The 20361-nt window shown below is 36.0% G+C and overlaps 1 protein-coding gene and 1 long non-coding RNA gene across 2 annotated transcripts; both read left to right on the top strand.

Moving 5' to 3' along the window:
- The first annotated feature begins 1216 nt into the window (after positions 1-1216).
- LOC129416616 (uncharacterized) lies at positions 1217-6178 on the top strand. The gene is made up of 8 exons (XM_055170965.2): positions 1217-2417; positions 2570-2667; positions 2845-2895; positions 3017-3401; positions 3486-3662; positions 5085-5214; positions 5326-5433; positions 5805-6178. The coding sequence occupies exons 1-7, from the start codon at positions 1217-1219 to the stop codon at positions 5345-5347; spliced, it is 2064 nt and encodes a 687-aa protein (XP_055026940.2). The 3' UTR covers positions 5348-5433; positions 5805-6178.
- Positions 6179-6201: 23 nt separating this feature from the next.
- LOC129416618 (uncharacterized) lies at positions 6202-11217 on the top strand. Its single transcript, XR_012371988.1, has 5 exons — positions 6202-6666; positions 6876-6948; positions 9057-9965; positions 10149-10192; positions 11065-11217. It is a non-coding gene; the product is annotated as an uncharacterized lncRNA (long non-coding RNA).
- Positions 11218-20361: the final 9144 nt, after the last annotated feature.

The raw sequence follows: 20361 nt of genomic DNA, 5'->3' as shown, positions 1-20361 counted from the left end.
GGAGTTTACTCCTGCATTTGAGGAGGCGAACAGCCCCACAGGTCAGATGGAAATTTTGTGTTCCTGACAATCTTTAAATCTGTACCATGTTTGTTCCTCAATAGTTTTGTTGGCCCTTGCAGATACTGATATCTTATTAGATTAAAGTCAGTAAAATAAAGCATCTTACAATAAGAAATTAAGCTTAGACCATTTTTCTAGTGTGTTTTAAACTCTTATTTTAACAGCATTATTAATGCAATAATCATTGCTGTATTTTTAGGAATTTGTTATAAAGAATTAGATACTCAATTACATATACATATTTAATCAAATAGTATCTGGGTGGACAGTTTGTTAAATGTGTTTATTAAGTATTATTACTGAGCACGGTTCTTTGTCATTCTCTTTTGTCATAATGAATTTTCTAATAGTTTATAATTTGTTTTTGTTTTTCTTTTTTGGTGTAGAAAAATGTGAGAATAAATTATTGAAATCATTAAAGAAGGGATGGAATATTGTAAGGCGCCCATTCCTTCATAATGATAAAGTGGAAACACTGATTCCTTCAGAGGTTTGTTACATCATTACATTTACTACAACTATCTGTCCATTTATAGACATGTTTCCATCCAGGTTTTGTTATCGACCAAGTGAATATACGTAAAAAAGGTTTTCTATTCAAATGGTGCTAAAATGGTGTCCGTGGTGATATCACGAATGATGAAAGCGAATTGTCAGATTAGTTTTGGTGTACCACAAAAAAATCTGATCTTGAGCAAATTATCTACCTAATTTCTCTAATGCTCTTACAATAAAAGCTTAGCCAGGTCCAGTCTGATGTTTGTGGTCTCTGTAATTTAAAATAAATGTGCTTTCACCAAAGGGATCTGAGTATGAGGAGAAAATTTGAATATTTAGGAGAATAAACATGAATCATTTTATGGATAAGTGATTGACATTTCAGCACTTCATGAAGTAAGTTCAGTGCAGCTCTGTGTATATGGAGGATCGACTCTGCAAATCAAAACAGAAAGTCTCAGGCTGCAATAAGAGCGACTATTGTTTGCTGTTATGCCCTTCAGAGGTTGCGCGTGATGAAGATCTATCATGTGACATCACATTTATTTGCGTTAAAGCATTTTTTTTTATATATTTTTTGAGGTATTGACATTGCGTTTTTGCACTAAAGCATTTTTTTGCTAAAAAGCCTTGGATGGAAACATGGCTTCTAAACATGGCTGGAAACATTTATCTGTCTGTCTGTCTGACCCACCTCTGGTCTTCTCCACAGCTTAATGCAGATTCAGCTAATCGTAATGTAAAGGATATTGCTGGTCTGGCCAGCTCTGAATTAAACAATAAGATCAAACCGGAAAAACAACGAATGGCATTCTTTGACTGTCTCTGGAGGGGCAAGGTGGAGTCAGTGCCGACTCCCCTGCTTAAAGCGGATCCAGCTATCCCTGATGTTAGGGAAGTTGTTGATCTTGCATTACAGTCAAAGACCTACGTTGGTCCGAAGAAGCAGAAAGAAAAGGCTTCAAAGAGCCGCAAATCTAACCTCCAGGGAGAAAAAGTGACTGTTGTGCCAACTCAACAGCCCAAGGCTATTTCAGATATTCCTGTTGGCATGGATGTTCCTGCTCTGGCCGGCCCCCAATCAAAACCAAAGATTCGTCCGGATAAATGCAAGACATTGAAGCAACGCTGCTTTGGATGCTTCCGGAGGGGCAAAGTGGAGTCGATGCCGACTTCACAGATTGAGGCCGATCCAGCTATCCCTGATGCCAGGGAAGTTGTTGATCTGGCAGATTCTCAATCGAAGAGTGTTGGCTTAAAGAAACAAAAACAAAAGGCTACAAAGAGCCGCTTATTTCACAACCCTTGGAGTAAAAAAGGGAAGAGTAAAGTGAAAAAAGATGCCGATCCAGCTATTCCTGATGCCATGGATGATGTGGATCTGGCCAGTTTTGGTGGCATCGCTGCAGCCAATGCCAGGCTACAGACGTTAGGTGCCATTCCCGAGAATATTGGGTTAAAAGGTGGTGGAAATCCTGACCCAAATAAAGCAAAAAATCCTGGGTCAAAAGATGTTGGAAATCCTGAGGCAAAAGCCCTTGAAAATCCCAGAAATCCCTTGCCAGAAGATGAAAAAGTTGTCAGGCCAAAAGCTTTTAAAAATCGCACACGTTTTTGTTGGGATCCTAACCCAGCGAGATTTCAAACTCGCAAACGAAAATTTGTTGGAAAACCCGCAATAGGTTGGATTCGTAACCCAACTAAATTTAAAATTACCCCACCAAAAGTCCTTGAAAATCCCAGAGATCCCTCGCCAGAAGATGATAAAGTTGTCAGGCCAAAAGTTATAGATGTTGTTCAACAAGCTTTTGAACCGCCAAGCGAGAAGAAACGAGCTAATCGCTCATTGCTTAGAGGTGAGTGTACTGACTTCATTACTCCTACTTTGCACCAATAAGTTTCTTCATCATATTCTTCTGTACCTGGAAATGTATGCTGTACCTTTCATCTGTGAGTATATGAGTGTTAACATGTACTGTCACCTCATCATTTTCTGTGTGTTTTTCAGAGCCTTTTGATTCTGAATATCGACTCTTGTATCAAGTGCTTGGGGAAGGGTACGGTGGCAGAGTGTACAAAGGGATCCGTAAATCGGATGACACTCCGGTAATGCACTCGTATTTATATCAAACACAATGTTTGCTGAAATTTGTATGTTCACTTGATCTAAACCATGTTTTAAAGTTTGTAGATTCTCAAACCTTAAAGTTATGTGTGCAGTGTCAGGTGAGCCGCTTCAGTCAGCTCAAGAGAAATTAACTTTTGTTGTTTTTCTCTTTACAGGTTGCCATCAAGCAAATAAACAAACGAAAGAATGAACGCACTATTCAGATTGTAAGTTGTCATAAAATTTGATGAAGTGAACTAAACAGAAAATAGACCGTATAGCGATTACGCACCAATACAAGATATTTGTTTTATCTAATTGTAATTTGTTGACCCTTTTTTTCTCCAGCCTGGATACCCCAAACCACTTATTACAGAAGTGGCGCTGATGCTTAAGTTAAGAGATGCGCCCTCATGCCCCAATGTCATACAGATGTATGACTGGTACGACACTAAACACTTTTACACGCTCGTGTTGGAGTACCCACTGCACAGCGAATCCTTGTTGCATTTTGTTCTTCGTGAAGAAAAACTTAGTGAAAGTACAGCAAGACATCTCATGCGTCAGGCGGTACTGGCAGTACAAAATTGTCTGGATAATGGAGTTTTCCACACCGACATCCATCTCGAAAACTTCTTGGTGCAGCAATCAACAATGACCCTGAAGTTAATTGACTTTGGGTTTGGACATTATCTGACGCATGATGATGTCTGTGATACCGATGACTTTACGGGTGAGCTGCATTTTTTTATATAGCGGAGTATTGAAAACTGTTGTTTCTTTTACAAAATGACTCAACATGATGTTTTGTGTACAGGAGCTCTATGTTGCACCCCGCCTGAGATCTACAAGGCTAAGAAATTCCACGCCATGCCAGCAAACGTCTGGGCTTTAGGTACTGTGCTGTACTTCATGGTGCTTGGAGATTACCCCTCTGATTTAAAGAAGTTTCTTTCCATGAATCTGCAGACAAATGAGGAGGATTTATCAAATGGTGAGTGAAAATGACTGATCAACATGCACACACAAAGTCTCATCAAATCCACAATAAATATTATCAGAGGATACGGTCTGGCAAGATGTTAGATTTTATTGTGTTTAGCTAAACAGTCATTTAGTGGCTCGCTGATGTATTACATCACTGTGCCATCATCTTAACCTGAGGTACTGTCTGTCAGTGACCAGGGTAGGGCTGGGTATCATTTAAAATCTTTCGATCCGGTGCCAATTTCAATGCCATATGTTTTAAAATCCATTTAAACATTAACAAAAATACATTAAACACAAAACTTTTATTTTTCACCTTATTTAAAACAAATTCTGGTAACACTTCTCATTCAGGGAAACATTATTAATAAAACTGGTTGTGCTTTTGGATAGGGGTGTGCCAGCAGACACACTTATCTGTTTTTGTTTTATGAAAATAAGGAAACAAAAATAAAGAAATTAAGAATATAACTAACACTGCTTTATTTTATGAAATGAAAATGGTCTTTAGCTTGAACTAGCAGAATTTAAATAAGTGGGTTCATTTTGCTGCAACTTTGACAAAAAGTAAAAAGTTTTACTGGGAAGATTTTTATGCATGTTTGTTTGTTTTTGTAAACAAAGAACTGTAATACTCAACTTCATAATTATCAAAATATTAAATAGCCTACATTTGGGATTTTTAAAATGAGTAGCAAATGCGTTAAATTGAATTTTAGTTTGTTTTAAATAACAAGCCAGGCTTGTAAGCAGTGTTGGGCTGCTTAACTTTAAACCATAGACTGAAAAAAATAGGTTAAAACGCATCGTCCATTTTGGGAGACGAGGGCATGAAGTCTTGTGATGCGGAGAGACAGGCGCGAGTATTTCATAAGCATTAAGAGACACAGGCTGCGCGCGTGCTTTAAATTGAGACCCCTCGTCACTTTAGGAGAAACGCCGTTTTGGTTGACTTTCACGGAGACAGCACGGCAATACTTGCGCTCACTGAATTGGTTACACTGTCACAAAGCCTTTCTGTACATTTCTCATATTGTATCCTTTTTACACGTGTGTTGGGTGACTGTGAGTATCTTCCGAAATCTTCCCCGTCACGTGGTGGTGGACAGCCAATCGCCGGCGCTTTAGGTCCTTACATGCAAGTACAGGCTCACACAGACACAGCCGCTTGGCTTTTGGAACCGAAATTTGGCACCGAAAGATAAATCATTTTTCGATACTCAAAGTATCAAAGTTTTTCGTTCGATACCATAAAAGTATCGACGTTCGATACCCAGCCCTAAACCAGGGTCCCTTTAGATGATAGACAGACAGGCAGACTTTTTTGCAGTATTATTAAATGACAACAAAAGCGTCTCTTTATGCCGTGATCATTATTGTCATTTGTGTGTCATGATGACTAATCAGCTCTCTCCTAAATCTTGTACAGAAATCTATGATCTGTTAACATGGTGCCTGGCCAAGAATCCATATCATCGTCCGACGCTCAAGGAGATATTAGATCATGACTGGTTTAAAACTGAGTCTGACGAAGAAGAGCTACTCGTATACAAAATGAGGTAACAGACCTTTTCAAGAAGGAAACTGCATTTTGCAGATTACATGCTTTTTATTTTGTGTAGTTAGTTGTATAGTAAGATTGTTTTAAATGTACATTTTCATCGCTACAGGGCACTATCCACACAAAAATGAAAAGGGTGAAGCTGAATGACTGAAGGAGAGGGGAATGATTGGAGATGCTGTTTTCATCATCCTGAGACGTATGGAGTTTGAAGGAGGTATGAATGAATGCTTTTTTTAACTATAATCGCATAATCTCGTGCGTAATCAAAGTTTACTGTTAAGGGAGTGTCTTGCGTGTATTTTGTGAACGTGAGCGTCTCTTTTATCATAAATGGTTTTGACGCGTGTGCAGCAGGCACTTATTTTGACAAAACACGTGATGCACATGGATCACATGACGCAACAAACAAATATTTTAAAAACGCAAGCAACACATATGACACTCCGATCACTTATTTTAAATTAGTGTCCTTCAGATGAGCAGTCACGAGCCGCCACTGATATTGTGGCTTTAAGGTTCTAGATATACTATAAATATAATGACTAAAAATTAAATGTTGACATTTTCTTTCTTTCTCATCTTCAGGTTGTATTTCAGACTTCATGATCACAGACCGCTGACTGAACATCTGATGCAGATCCTGTCTCATCCTTGAACACATAAAAAAATGTTTTAATTTTTAATGTTTTTATATTTTAAAGTTGTAAATAAAGTATCTAATATATAGTAAGTCCTCTATAGAATCAGCTATGTCTGGCTCTCTCTAGGGTTTTTTTTCTCCTAGGAGTTTAGGGAGTCAGGTTTATTAATGTAAAGCTGCTTTGAATGTGAAAAGTGCTACAGTATATAAATAAAATTGAATTGATATGGAAGACCTTTTTAGCAGATGTTTTAATTTGCTTTTTACTTTTTAATTTAATCAAACTGATTAACTTGGGTTACTTATGCTTATGTACATGTTTTTCCAACCCAGTCTCACGGCATTTCGTGATTTGGTCACGTAATTTAATCTATTTATTCGTGCCAGGAACACGTTTATCTCGTTATTTTCGTAATTCCAGCACGTTTTTTAAACTAATGTATTTCAATTGGGTGCATCTTTCGTGCATATAGCACGATTTTTTTCTGCCAGTCGGGCTGCAGTAGGGAAGCTGTTTAATCAACATTTATTCACAAGATCTTATCAAGACTGCAATATATAAGAATAAATAGGAATCGGCAACAATTAACGATCTATGCCAGCGCAAGTCAATATTTATCTGGTCATTTTCAACTGGTTTTTAATGTTAAAAGTCCCTCGCAGTCAACAGCTGTTTCCGGTGAGGTCAACTGCAGGATCAATAGCATTCAGCGGTGAGTTTAAGAACGCTCAAATGTGGGTAAAATAACATTCAGAGAGGAGTTTTATTAAAACAGCGTTCAACTGCATGTAAGACAACATTCAGAGGTGAGTTTAACAACGCTCCACGGCGCGTGAGATTAAGTATTTTAAGCGTTTTCTGATCATGTAGTGCTTTATTAGACGTGATGCATGCTGGGTGTTAAATCATTTTTATCAAATGATCGTTGATGTTAATAAATATAGATTTAAATATACATTTTACTTGTGTTCGATTAATTAATAAGTTGTTTAATTATTAATTTGTTTATTTAAAGTCCTGTAATAACCGTGACGTCATCGAATGAGACGAAGGTCCATGGCTATTTCAACTCGGAAGTTGAGATGAAGGTAATTCTTACATTTACACAGCAAAAAAAAAATGTTTAATCGTAACAATAAGTTGTGTTTGGAACATTATAATGTATACGGTAGCAATCTTAGGATGCTAAATAATAGAAGTCTTAACTTTGTTGCACCACATATACAGTAGGCTAATAGCAAAATTAGCTATAATTCATTCTGTCGCAAATAAGGTAACTAATCATGCAAGATTCAGGGGAATGCAAGATTTCAGTAGTGATATGTTACCTATATTACACTAGCTCGCAACTATTAAGCCAATTTATGCCAACATGATTAGACGAAGAACAGTGTTGCCAGATTGGTTTGTTTTCCAGCCCAGTAATTATTTAAAATCCACACAAAATTATACAATAAACGGTCAGATATGATCTATAATAAAACAATACAACTTAATTCATAACAGCACCATTATTGGGAATCATGTTTTAATATGAAATTATGAATAATTTAATTGCTCTTTCAGAGATTACATAGGAGCCTACAATTTACATTGCAACTGTAAAATTATTTTCCATTTCTGTCCTTTCCCTAATAATTTAAAAATTCCACCTGCCCAAACCCTTTTTATTGCACATAGTAGCCTACAACCCAAAACCAACCAAATGGGTGCAAATTGCAAAACTTCCCGTTTTACAAGACTGATGAAGAATACTTGTGAAAATGTAATATGTATTAATCTGAAAAGTTTTTTTTCTCTCTCATCAGGTCCTTCAAATTTGCAAATTTGCTTGCTCTTTAGCTTCTACACACACACACACACACACACACACACACACACACACACACACACACACACACACACACACACACACACACACACACACACACACACACAATAAAGGCACTTTTAAGAGCCATGTCTGTCTTTTTAACCTGTCTGTGCTCTAGTGTAGTGTACTTTTTGGTCTCTCTGTAGCTCCCTGTATAATTCTCTTTTAGTATGTTTACCTTTGTATTTGTTTTGTCTGGTCATCTTTGTCTATCTGTTTGTATTTGTGCATATTTTTGTGCATATTTAGTCATGACAAGGCCCATATCTGGTAAGCAGGAAAACTTTCCATGTCTGCTTTGCAAGCTTGTCCACCAAAAAAAAAAATCAGGTCACTTGATAGCCAGTGGGGGAAATCTGTCCTTAAAAGCAGAAATGCTGGGCGTATAAATAATTCTGCCTGTATTGCAGTAAGTGAAAGTGTTCATATTTTAAATGAAGTGCGCATGTTTTTCACATAATATAAGACTAGCACTAGGGATGCACCGATACCACTTTTTAGGAATATGAGTACGAGTATTTGCATTTCAGTACTTGCTGATACCGATACTGAGTACTTAATAATAAAAAAAAAACATGATTTAAATTTACAACAAGGGACTAGTTTTACAGTTTGTTGTAAACTCTGCCTCTTTGGACAACACACGAGGCATTAACCCCTTACACGCTGCTCAAATATAGACATTTCTCAGACCGGGGTATCGATCCATGGTATCGGGGGACTTTTAATGAGTACTTTAGAAAATGTGGTATCGAGGCCGGTATTGCATCCCTAACCAATATGGTCTGGCTTTTACAAACATAGGCTTATTTCATACATGGAAGAATCCATATTTAGCTAAATTGTGTTGAAGAGTATCAATAAGTTGTGTTCGCTGTCAAGTATTAAGAAAGTTATGATGTCAATGGTAGAATGAGTCTGGAATTAACCATTGATTATATCCACCTTATTTTTGATGTAAATGTTTGTGCCACCATCTTTATGGTATCGTATTGCAAGGGACACAAGTGTGCTGTTTTGACTTTGTCTTTTTAATGTTTGTTATGAAATTCAGGAAGACCGGTATAATTTTTACAGTTAGGGGTTGCCATAATAGCTGATACAAACACAGTAAATCTCTACAAAACATAATGTTGTATGTGGCACACGTGCACTCATGATCTTTATCCACACATCCATCCAGTAAAACCTTTCATAGTGCTAGTGAACAAAAAACACAATAATTGTTCAAAAACATCTTCGAAAATAAGGTTACAGTTCAAAAGTCATATGTTTTATAAAATAATCTTTTATGGTTACAGCTCATTTACTTTTTCATTTCAGGTGCGGAAACTTGAGGCTGTCGGATACAAGTCAATTGTATTTACTGGGAAACGGGAAAAAAAGGACCTGCCGGAGAGCCTCGCCATGGAGCTGCCGGAGAGCATCGTCATGGAACGGCCGGAGAATCTCAACAAGGAGTCTGAGGCTGTATTTGCATTAAATCTTGTTCCTCTGTCCTCTAGACTCTCTCCAACCTCTCTTGCTCCTATTACTTTTACAACTATTTTCCTCCACTTTCTTCCCCACCTCCTCTGACATGCTCACTGACACGTCTTTGCCACAGACAAAGACATCTACCTCTTCAAACTATACAATGGCTTCAAACTATACCATAAAGGGTTCCCCAAATCTAACCCTGGAGGGCCGGAGCACTGCAGAGTTTAGCTCCAACCCTGATCAAACACACCTGATCAAGGTCTTCATGATCACTAGAAAATCACAGGTGGGTAAAATTTATTAGGGTTGGACCTAAACTCTGTAGTGCTCCGGCCCTCCAGGGTAAGATTTGGGTAACCCTGGAATAAAGGGTAACTTTTTTCCTGTTACATCTTCCTCCACAATTTGCTCCTAATCAAATCTATCTTCATGTATATTGAATTCATTTACCTAACCAGGTAATTGTTAGCCAGTTTACAGTGTTTTAGAAGCCATTGTCCAAGGGCTGTGGTCAATATAAATTCCTGACTTAAGCTAAGAGGTCTTTGGGAATACCAACCCAATACATTTTGGTTGATTGACAAAAACAAGCACAAATTCATTTGACACTACTGGAAAGAACTGTATATCATTTGACATAAATATGGACTCATGTGATTGTTACAAAGCATGGCATTCATGTCTTATTAACATGTACTTGTCTCTTCATCATTTCAGGTTGTCGATAAAATAACTGGGCAGTTGATAAATAAGGTAAAATATTATTTATTAAGCTGAGTGCTGCTTGTCTCAGTGACTGATTCTGACCTTTCAAAGATAATATCCAGTAATTGCTTAAAGAGTTAAAATAATCATTACTTTTGTGTGCCTGCGTGCGTGTGCGTGCGTGTGTGTGCGTGTGTGTGCGTGTGTGTGTGTGTGTGTTTGTGTGTGTAGGGGAAAGCTGAATTGAAAGTTCACTGGTGACCGTGCTCTGTGTGGTAAGTTATGTTTTATTATCTTGTTACATTTATTCCATTGCAATGCAAATTAGTCCATTCCATAACCAATACAGTGTAGGCAGTGATGTCGGTTGTAAGATAAAGTTCCCTGGACATCCTGGCAGTAAATCAACCTTTGATGTTAGTCTGGATTTAAACAGGGAGTGAGCCTGAATGTGGAATGCTTGAAAGACTATTCCAGAATTTTGTAGATAAATGAGAGATTGATCTACCTTATCTCTATTTAGAATATTCTGTTAACATCTTGGAATTTGTGATTGAAGTGGATACAGTCAGGGTTCTCACGGTTCATGGAATTTCTGGAATATTATGGAATTTTATAGGTCTTTTACAGACATTGAAAGTCAGTCATGGAATATCAGAGATTTTTGTTTGTCGCTTTAAATTTCAGTTTCCATTCATGAAAATGTACTCCGCTTGTTAACTTGTGACGTAAGGAATACATTTTTTCGGGTCCAAGTCTAAGCTGACTACAATTTCAACAGCTGTTTATTGGCACTGTTTATTCATTTCACACATTGAAGCTACATAAATAAAAATTTATAAACTCACATCTGTACATTACATATAGATCATGGTAATTTAGACCCACATATGTTTTGTTTTGGTGCTGGTTTGCTGGTGACAACCAGCATAGACCAGCATGGAAATGATGCTTGTCTATGCTGTTTTATTTCAGCAGTGATGGCTTTTAATATAAAAGAACTGTATGGATATTTTAATTAAAAGTAACTACTACTTTAACAACAGACGCCAGAAAATGTGGAGAAAAATCTGCCAGTTAAGTAGTACAAGTACCTCACATTTGTACTATGTTTTCTAATGACATTATCTGCACTTTGATATTACAGTGGCAAAACCTGGGATGACACATGGGAGACCGCCAGCGAATTCCAACACAAGTCCCACATCCCAACCAGCTTTCAGCATGACGGCCTACACCTTTTTATTATCAAGCACCTTTCAATTGTTTTGGATTGTCTTTGCTTGCTGTTCTTTATTAAAATTTTCTCTTTTAGTGTTTTTTGTTTTTTTGTCTTTTTAAAAACTATTTGTCATGAACATGCAAGATCATAAGGTAGAGAGTTAGTGCTGTTTGTCATAATGAAATTCCCAAAGGCATTATATTTAAAGATTTTTGGAGTGCAGTTTAAGTACAGGTAAGTCTACTTGAACTATGATATGCCAGCCAGGAATAAGTACCACAAAAACTCCCAAAGCTATTTAAATCCCTCTTAAATGTTGCAGTCCTGATTGAAATGTCCAATTATTAGATAAGAGTAACTTTAACATTTATAATTGTTATTAAAAATGTGTTATTTACTTACATTTATTCAGAGTAAAATAATAAAATTTAGTCCTATTCAAACATATTTTATATTTGGCTATACAGAAAGCATCTTTTTTATATCAGCCTGCATGCTACAATAACTTAATTTTATTTTCTAAACAAACGTGAAACATTTTGAATATTTCATATACAGTATATAGATCTGCAACAAGTATATAATATTATTTACCTTCAGGTTTATATCAATGAAACCAATTATTTGCTTAGATTACTGAGAAAACCTTTTTTTCCGTTTCATTGAAGTGTGTGTTTGTGCGTGTATAATAAATATACACATTCATAATCGTACCTACAGTGATTTACACCCGTGCTGATCATTACATCCAGGAAGGACGTGCACGTGATTACCATATATAGACTTGGCGTTAGCAGTACACGCTGTGATTGGACTAACTATAATTCAAAATTAATAAGTGATCCGTTTTGCTGTGGTTATGACGTTGGTTATACTGTCAGTTGTTGTTAGGTATTGCTATGTTAAAAGAGATTACCCGTTTATCGAGATCCCAACCCTAACCCTATAGTGAACTACAATTTTCAGCGCCATGTTTCCCCGTCCCATCGATAGAATGACAATGGCTTATGGGCAATGTAGTTTAAACACGTTTAGTAATGAAACTAAATAAATGCAATCTTTAATGAACAAAATGGCATGTAAATATGTTCATCTTACAAACCCCTATGGCATATTTAAGAGTTAGAATGAAATTTGGTATTTTATTGTGATTACTTTTTAAAATGCTTTTTTAAACAGCTTTCCGTGCATGTCAGAAATCTCTGTTCAACATTATTTAGTAAACATATCAAAAAAAGTTGTCCTAACAATTTTTCTCTTTAATAAACTAATCAGACTTTGCTTTACAGCCATTTGAAATGTGCATTATTTTTGCATTTCCATGGGCTGTTACACATGTACCCCTTCATCATGGATAACAATCTGTGCTGAGTAACATTTTTATCTGAACAATATTTTTATTTCCCACATTTTCCAAATTCATATCTTGATTGTGTTAACTTTTGCTGATATTGTGAGACTATGTAATCACAGAAATACAGAAACAAAGTCAACAGATAAGTCAGGCAAGTCATAAAAATCATGCAATGCAAACAATCACAATATAAAAGACAATACTACTGCATTATTGTCACAAATGTCATTAACATAGGAATTGTTGTAACATCATGTGACAAAGATATATTTAATAAATAACACAGAAAGCAAATTTAATTCTAATTTTGAAAATAATGAGTCCATATCATAATGATTTTCAGGATTCAATTTTTATACAGCACACTACAGTTCAACTAAAGAATATTTTATTCTCAGCCACCAGCTGTTCAAACATCCCATTTCCCTCTGTCAATCTTAGATTATTATTACTCGTCCAAGATTATTTGTTGGTGTAGTTGAGGTGATTAGCTGAGGTTGTGTAATTATTTAGCTATGATGAGTTTCATTATGAATCAATCTGCCAATTAGTAATCGTTTGGTTGGTATAAGGTATGAACATTGTAAGAAATGCAGTCACAATTACACACAACCCAAAAATATATACCTTGATAAAAGCTGTGAACAGTTGAAAACTCTTTTATAAATATTTATTTATAAAAAAATAAATGTTTGAACATGACTTTGCATGCAGATGACGTTTCTTCCGAGGCATTTTGTTTTTATCAATATTTTATAAACTTTCGCATGTGAAGTTTTTCCCAATCTAAATGGCAGTGGAATATTAATAGAAAGTCGGATGAGAAGAAATACCTAAAATCTCTAATGTAATACAGTGGTTGAGAGTTGGGGACATCCAAGCACTTTTGGCTTTATCATTTAAAAGATATTAAAATTTAGATTAATCATTTCTTTACACATTTAACACACACATCTCACATTACCCCATAGGTGGGGTTTATTTTATCAAACAGAGGGTTTGATGTAACACCTGCTAAAAATAGTTTAAACAAATCATAAAATACAATTCTGTCTATATACTAAAGGTGGATGTTGTTTATATATATATATATATATATATGCCTATAATAGATGAATGTGTGGATATCTATCCATCCATGATCCTTCATCTAACCATAATTGTTTTATGCATCAATGCAAATAGATTTTTTAAAAGGGCCGCACAATTAAGACTAACCCCGCTGTGTAAAAATGTTTTCAATCCCAGCTATCAGTTACTAGGAGTTGCTAAAATGTTTTAGTGATTCAAATAATATAAGGTTGGATTTGGTGACTTACACACCCAACTCAGAAATTGAAAAACCATAAAACATTTACTTCCATGCCTCCAAAACAATATATTAAACAAATTCATCTTCTGTTAGAAAAAGACCAGAAGCACAGAGTGTCTGGCCCTGTATAAAAATATGTAACTGTGTTACAATCAATCCCATGTTTGTTTGTGCCCCGCTCACTGTAATTATTGCACTTAATTTCCACCACTGACTAGTTGTAGAAGCATATTGTACATGTATACAGTACATGTCTATTATGTGAATAAAGAGGCTACATAAGGTTATGAAAAGTAGATTTTATTAATTGCTTTATATTGACAGTTAGAAATCTTTCTCCAGAATAATGGAAGGTATCACAGTCTTGTGGATTACAGACCATCACCAGAAAGTCAAAGTCACTGTCGTACTCATCAGCTGAAGCACTGTACAAGAAGTTGATGTTCTCGACTTCCGACAAAACTTGTAGGTAACAGTCTCTTGCTTGGCGAATCTTAAAAGAGGAACACAATAACTTTAATCAGAAACTTAATAAACAGACATCATTGTTGTGTACAGTATATTTATTAGGGCTGCCCCTATAAGGCAACAAAATGTTTGCTGGTCAGAAGAGTCATTGTTTGTCATCAATTAGACAATCACAGATAGCAAGAAACAAATGTTTAATGCACAGCTTCAAACACTGCTAACACACAATTTAAAACATCTAAAACAAACTCTACTGACGTCATTACCTTCTGATATCGGCGAGTATTTGAGATGGCTAAATTGTTAAACGTTTGCTGATGTCAGTGCATGGCCATGAGAGTCAGCATGTCTGCGCGTCCTGCAAACAGAAAATATGATGTCAACATATTCCCCCTATTTATTATATAACTAGTGGAGTATTACACCTGCTAGTGCAGTTGTTTTACCTGCTTTTGAAATGTGTTTTGTGGTCACTGGAATCCTAGAGAGGAAGGCATTGCACTGTTCCACCTCCTCTCCTAGTGTTAATCCACAACCATCCTGATATGCCATACTCCATTTCACCTGGTTAAAATAAATAAAAATATCCAGATGTTTGCCGATGTTCAATTAGTTTTCTATTGCATAGCAACGTTTTCTTACCTCACATTTAAAATCATGGGCTTTGGCATGAAATACTTCATGTTAAAGGAACTTGGGGGGTGTGATTGCTCGCAGCACCTGAGAAGCCCCATGGTAAGGAGCAGAGAGTTCGCTCACCATACAATCACACAAGACAGAAGCGTTAACGCTTGACGAAAAGCTTGTCTGAAACGTGGCCAAAAGACAATCACCGTGGCCGCAACACATGCTCCGGTCTACCATAAACTTAATTGGCTGGCTCTGCCTAGGATATTTGCATAAGACAATCTGATTGGCTGACGCACACTTTGCCGCTTGAAAAGTTGAGAAATGTTCAACTTCTACAGCGAGCAACGCATGACGTCACCCATTAAAAGTGAATGGGAAGCGTTAACGCTTACGCCCTGTGTGAATGTAAAGTCAGATTGAGCTAATCACTCTGCCCAAGTAGCAGTGCTTCGTCTTCTGAGAATATAGTTCCCAGTATGAATATGGTTAAAAGAACGCTGTGTCTCATATGACCTTGTTATTTGTACACGCTGTAACTATACATATCACAACATATAAATAGGAAAACGTTGGCGATATTTTGTCACTTATTGGGAGCAGTATGCTAGCTGGAGCCATTTACTTCTAGTCTTTGTGCTAAGCTAAGCTAGCAGTGGGTGCATCAGACAGAGTTACAGCATGCACAGAAATGAAAAGGGTATGTATGGACTTATCTAACTCTGGGGGATACGGTGAATAAGCTAAAATCCCAAAAAGTCTGTGTGTTCCTTTCAAAAAGTGCTGGAGCTCTGAACAGTTTTTTGCAGCTCTTTGAAGGTAGGGCCTTATTTGCAGGTTACATCCATAAAAACGTAATATGTCTTCTGGCAATCTTTTCTTGCAGGTATAGGGGATGGGCAAAAATCTCCACCCTGTACATATTTAAAGCACAGAGCAGCACTCTGTGCCGACATACCATAACTCCAATCCCTCCTCGTCTATGTTGCTGGCAGTTTTTGGGAGGTCTCTCTGGCTGCTGACCACTCCCTTCCACAAACACCTCTTCCACTGACCTACAATATGGAAAATGGTGAAAATAAGACTCTCCTACACAAACTATTCAATAAGAGGATATTGTAGTCCTATAGTGTAATTATCATCTACAATTTTACAAGTTTGGTAATATCCTCATCCTTAGCTATGAAGATGCCTTCAAAGATGTCCGGTTCCTCAGATCTAAAAAAAGGGGCAAAAAAAATTATGATAACTTATTGTCTAGGTTTACTTGATGCACATTAAAAAGCTAAGTAAGGTAACTATATACAGTAAGATTGTATTTGTTAACAATTAGTTAATGCATTAGCTAACATGAACTAACAATGAACAATCCTTCTACAGCATTTATTAATCTTTGTTCATGTTAATATCTGTATTTACAATACATTTATAAAATTAAAGGTTGTAACTGTTAACATGAATTAATGCACCATGAACAAACATTAATACCTGTACTGACATTAACTAACATTAACAATAATTTTATTAACAATTAATACATGATGAAAAACGATACTGTTAATTGTTTGTTCATGTTAGTTAATGCATTTACTAATGTTTACTAATACAACATTATTGTAAAGTGTTACTATTTACTTCTTAATACAAACACTGTGTTACAAAGTTTGGAGTAGCTAACAGCATTCTTTAAACGATATTACTTGTTGTTTCAGTAGATGGAAACCACAAGCATATCTGGAGTGCATGCAAATGAAGTCTCTTACTTGAATATATTGTCCACCTTGAATCGCAAAGCCAAAAAACGTTTCTGAAAACTGTCTGCTGAGATCTTGCCAGTCTATTAAAAATAAGGAAATCAACAGCTAATAATGTGCAATAAATACATTAGCACCAAGCAGCATTTCAACCTACAATTTTAATATATTATCAATACTGTAGGATAAATACTCACACAACCAAAGCAGACAGTTCGCTGATCCAGCATTCTTAAAAATGCTTGAAAGGACAGTCCTGGTGCCGCCATCTTCATTTCTTCAAATGAAAACAAGATATCTATTGCATAAATTGGGGCAAAATGAAGGGTTGCCGGCCAGTAGCCATTTCTGTTTAGGTATTTTTTACCATTTATACATTACTTTCTACTCTTCATACATTACTAAAATGTTGAAATCAATTATAAAAAGATTTTTAAGATTCTACTATAACAGAACAAAACAAAGTTCTTCAGATTCTTACCATTGATTGTGACCACAGCAACTCTTTCCTGGACAGACCCTTAATGACTCTGGTGAACAACCACAGATTTTGTCAGACATTTTCACAGGTACAAGCCGCATTGAAAAACATCAGTGGAGGACAATTAAGATTATTTGTTTTGACTGAGTAATATAAGATTGTATTGGTGGTGTAGCACATTGCTGAAAAAGTACATGAGATATGCTTAAAATGCTGACTGAAATGGAGTATCCACATAAATTCAACACCAAACAATGAGACAAAAAGGTATAATTAAAATAGTAGCATTTTACTGTAGTTTAACTATTCTGAAAATGATATATGTTGTAAATGTGTACATACACAAAACTTACCACAATGGGAAAGAGCCTTATCCACCACAACAGTTGTTGGTGGCAATGGCTGGAAGAATCCAGCAGTCATGGCATCTCTGCTATGGAGGACATGATGACGTCAAATTCAGCACAGAAGAAGGGACGAGGTCGTCAGTCACAACACTGGATAACAGCTTGGGCTTCTCCCACACTCTGGCAGATGTGCTGCCACATTTTCTTGTGCCACAGCAGTGTTCAGCAGACAGGGTCTCTCTGTCCTCCACCTCTCTGAAAAGAGAATTTGTGTGTGCTCCAGTTTGAGAAAGCCTGAAGAGGATCTCTTGGGGTTCCAGGAGGTGATGCGTCGTTCCTTGAGAAATCGTTCAGTGAATACACTCTGTTAAAATAGTATAGAGCATACAAAAACAATACTTTTATATTTCCCTTTATGTACATATATTTACAGCATTTAATTGTACTTCATGGAATGGCTTTGAGTGTAAAAGGTCCAGCATTCTATCAAATTTAAGAAAAGAAACTACGTCTTTACATTATAACCCACTGTCATATTCTGTAATTTAAACACATTGAAGTACACACCAACAGTCTCTGGAGCAAAGGCCACCTCACAATGAGTGTCAGGAGCATTGGGAGGATCATTGTTCCGAATGTGATCAGCTTTAGAGGATAAAAACATCACAAAGCAACATTTATCTATAATATACAATAAAGTATACATACATACAAAATTCCAACTTGTCCCAAGGCTAGCGGCACAGTCTAGTTACCAGTCTGAAATGGTGCAAGCTCTTTGTTTAAATGTGTCGTTTTTACTGTGTTTTGAAGCTTTGATTGTGTTTACAGTGTGCAATATAACATTCAGTGTGTCTATGTTTCACATGTAAATAACATATTTTTTCACACGATCTACTTATCTATATACCGCTGTCTAATGTCTTCCTTGTTCTATGAAGTCCTGTAAGTAAACAATGTACATTCTAAAAATATATATTTAAAATATAAACAATGCTTACCTTTTTTTGTTGATTCCTGCTTGACCTTGGCCTTGCATAGACAATATTTCCATCAATGTCTCTTTTTCTCCAATGCACCCTTGCCTCAGGTGTCTTCATTGGTGCTGCTGCCTTTCTTGCAGTTCACCAAGAAAGTCATCAAGACTTTGGAGCTCATCCTTTAGTTCTTGACCATCAACCAACTTATCCAAGATCAAGAGATGTTCTTGGAGTTCTGAATGGATGGACATGGTGATGAGCAGAAACACAAACATACAGAAACACTCAAGACAGAGAGCACTACAGAAAGACTGACAAGTACAGTTTAACAAGACAGACACTGACGTAAAATGTAAGTGTGTGCGTGTACATACATTTTACATCAGTATTATTTTCATCTGTGTGGGAAAATTGAAAATTAAGCTCAAATCTATGTGAGATTGATTTTAAACAGTTAAACTTGTATAATGTATACTGATCGTGTTGGCTAAAATTGGCTTTAATTATTTCATATTAAAACATGATGAGCCACAATAGGTGCTGTTATGAATTAAGTTATATTGTTTTATTATAGATCATATCTGAACGTTTATTGTATAATTTTGTGTGGATTTTAAATAATTACTGGGCTGGAAAACAAACCAATCTGGCAACACTGTTCTTCTTCTGATCATGTTGGCTAAAATTGGCTTAATAGTTGCGAGCTAGTGTAATATAGGTAACATATCACTACTGAAATCTTGCATTCCCCTGAATCTTGCATGATTAGTTACCTTCAGAATGAATTATAGCTAATTTTGCTATTAGCCTACTGCACATGGTGCAACAAAGTTAAGACTTCTATTATTTACCATCCTAAGATTGCTACACATTATAATGTTCCAAACACAACTTATTGTTACGATTAAAATTTTTTTTGCTGTGTAAATGTAAGAATTACCTTCATCTCAACTTCCGAGTTGAAATAGCCATGGACCTTCGTCTCATTCGATGACGTCACGGTTATTACAGGACTTTAAATAAACAAATTAATAATTAAACAACTTATTAATTAATCGAACACAAGTAAAATGTATATTTAGATCTATATTTATTAACATCAACGATCATTTGATAAAAATATTTAACACCCAGCATGCATCACGTCTAATAAGCAATACATGATCAGAAAACGCTTAAAATACTTAATCTCACGCGCCGTGGAGCGTTGTTAAACTCACCTCTAAAAGGTTGTCTTACATGCAGTTGAACGCTGTTTTAATAAAACTCCTCTCTGAATGTTATTTTACCCACATTTGAGCGTTTTTAAACTCACCGCTGAATGCTATTGATCCTGCAGTTGACCTCACCGGAAACAGCTGTTGACTGCGAGGGACTTTTAACATTAAAAAACAGTTGAAAATGACCAGATAAATATTGACTTGCGCTGGCATGGATCGTTAATTGTTGCCGATTCCTATTTATTCTTATGTATTGCAGTCTTGATAAGATCTTGTGAATAAATGTTGATTAAACAGCTTCCCTACTGCAGCCCGACTGGCAGAAAAAAAATCGTGCTATATGCACGAAAGATGCATCCAATTGAAATACATTAGTTTAAAAAAACTCTGTGTTTTAGTTTAATTTGCATGTTTTCTCTCAATCATCAAGACATTTTGATTAACTTATTTAATTTAAATCTGTGGATTGAACATTTCACCAATCATGCATAAATTAAACTGATACTCTGCAGCTATTTCTGTTATCACTGTTGGCTATTATTTTTGTTGTAAAGTTAAGAGCTGATTAAAAGTATGTTACTTTACAAAATACATGTAATATATATTTATGATAATATAATTGCAATTAGCCTTAAATGAATCTAGAATGAACTTAAGCTAAAGCCACATAAACGATTGA

This window comes from Misgurnus anguillicaudatus, chromosome 11 (genome assembly GCF_027580225.2).
Source record: "Misgurnus anguillicaudatus chromosome 11, ASM2758022v2, whole genome shotgun sequence".
Lineage (NCBI taxonomy): Eukaryota > Metazoa > Chordata > Actinopteri > Cypriniformes > Cobitidae > Misgurnus > Misgurnus anguillicaudatus.
The sequence above is the reverse complement of the archived record's forward strand: the minus strand, read 5'-3'. Positions and strand labels throughout refer to the sequence as shown.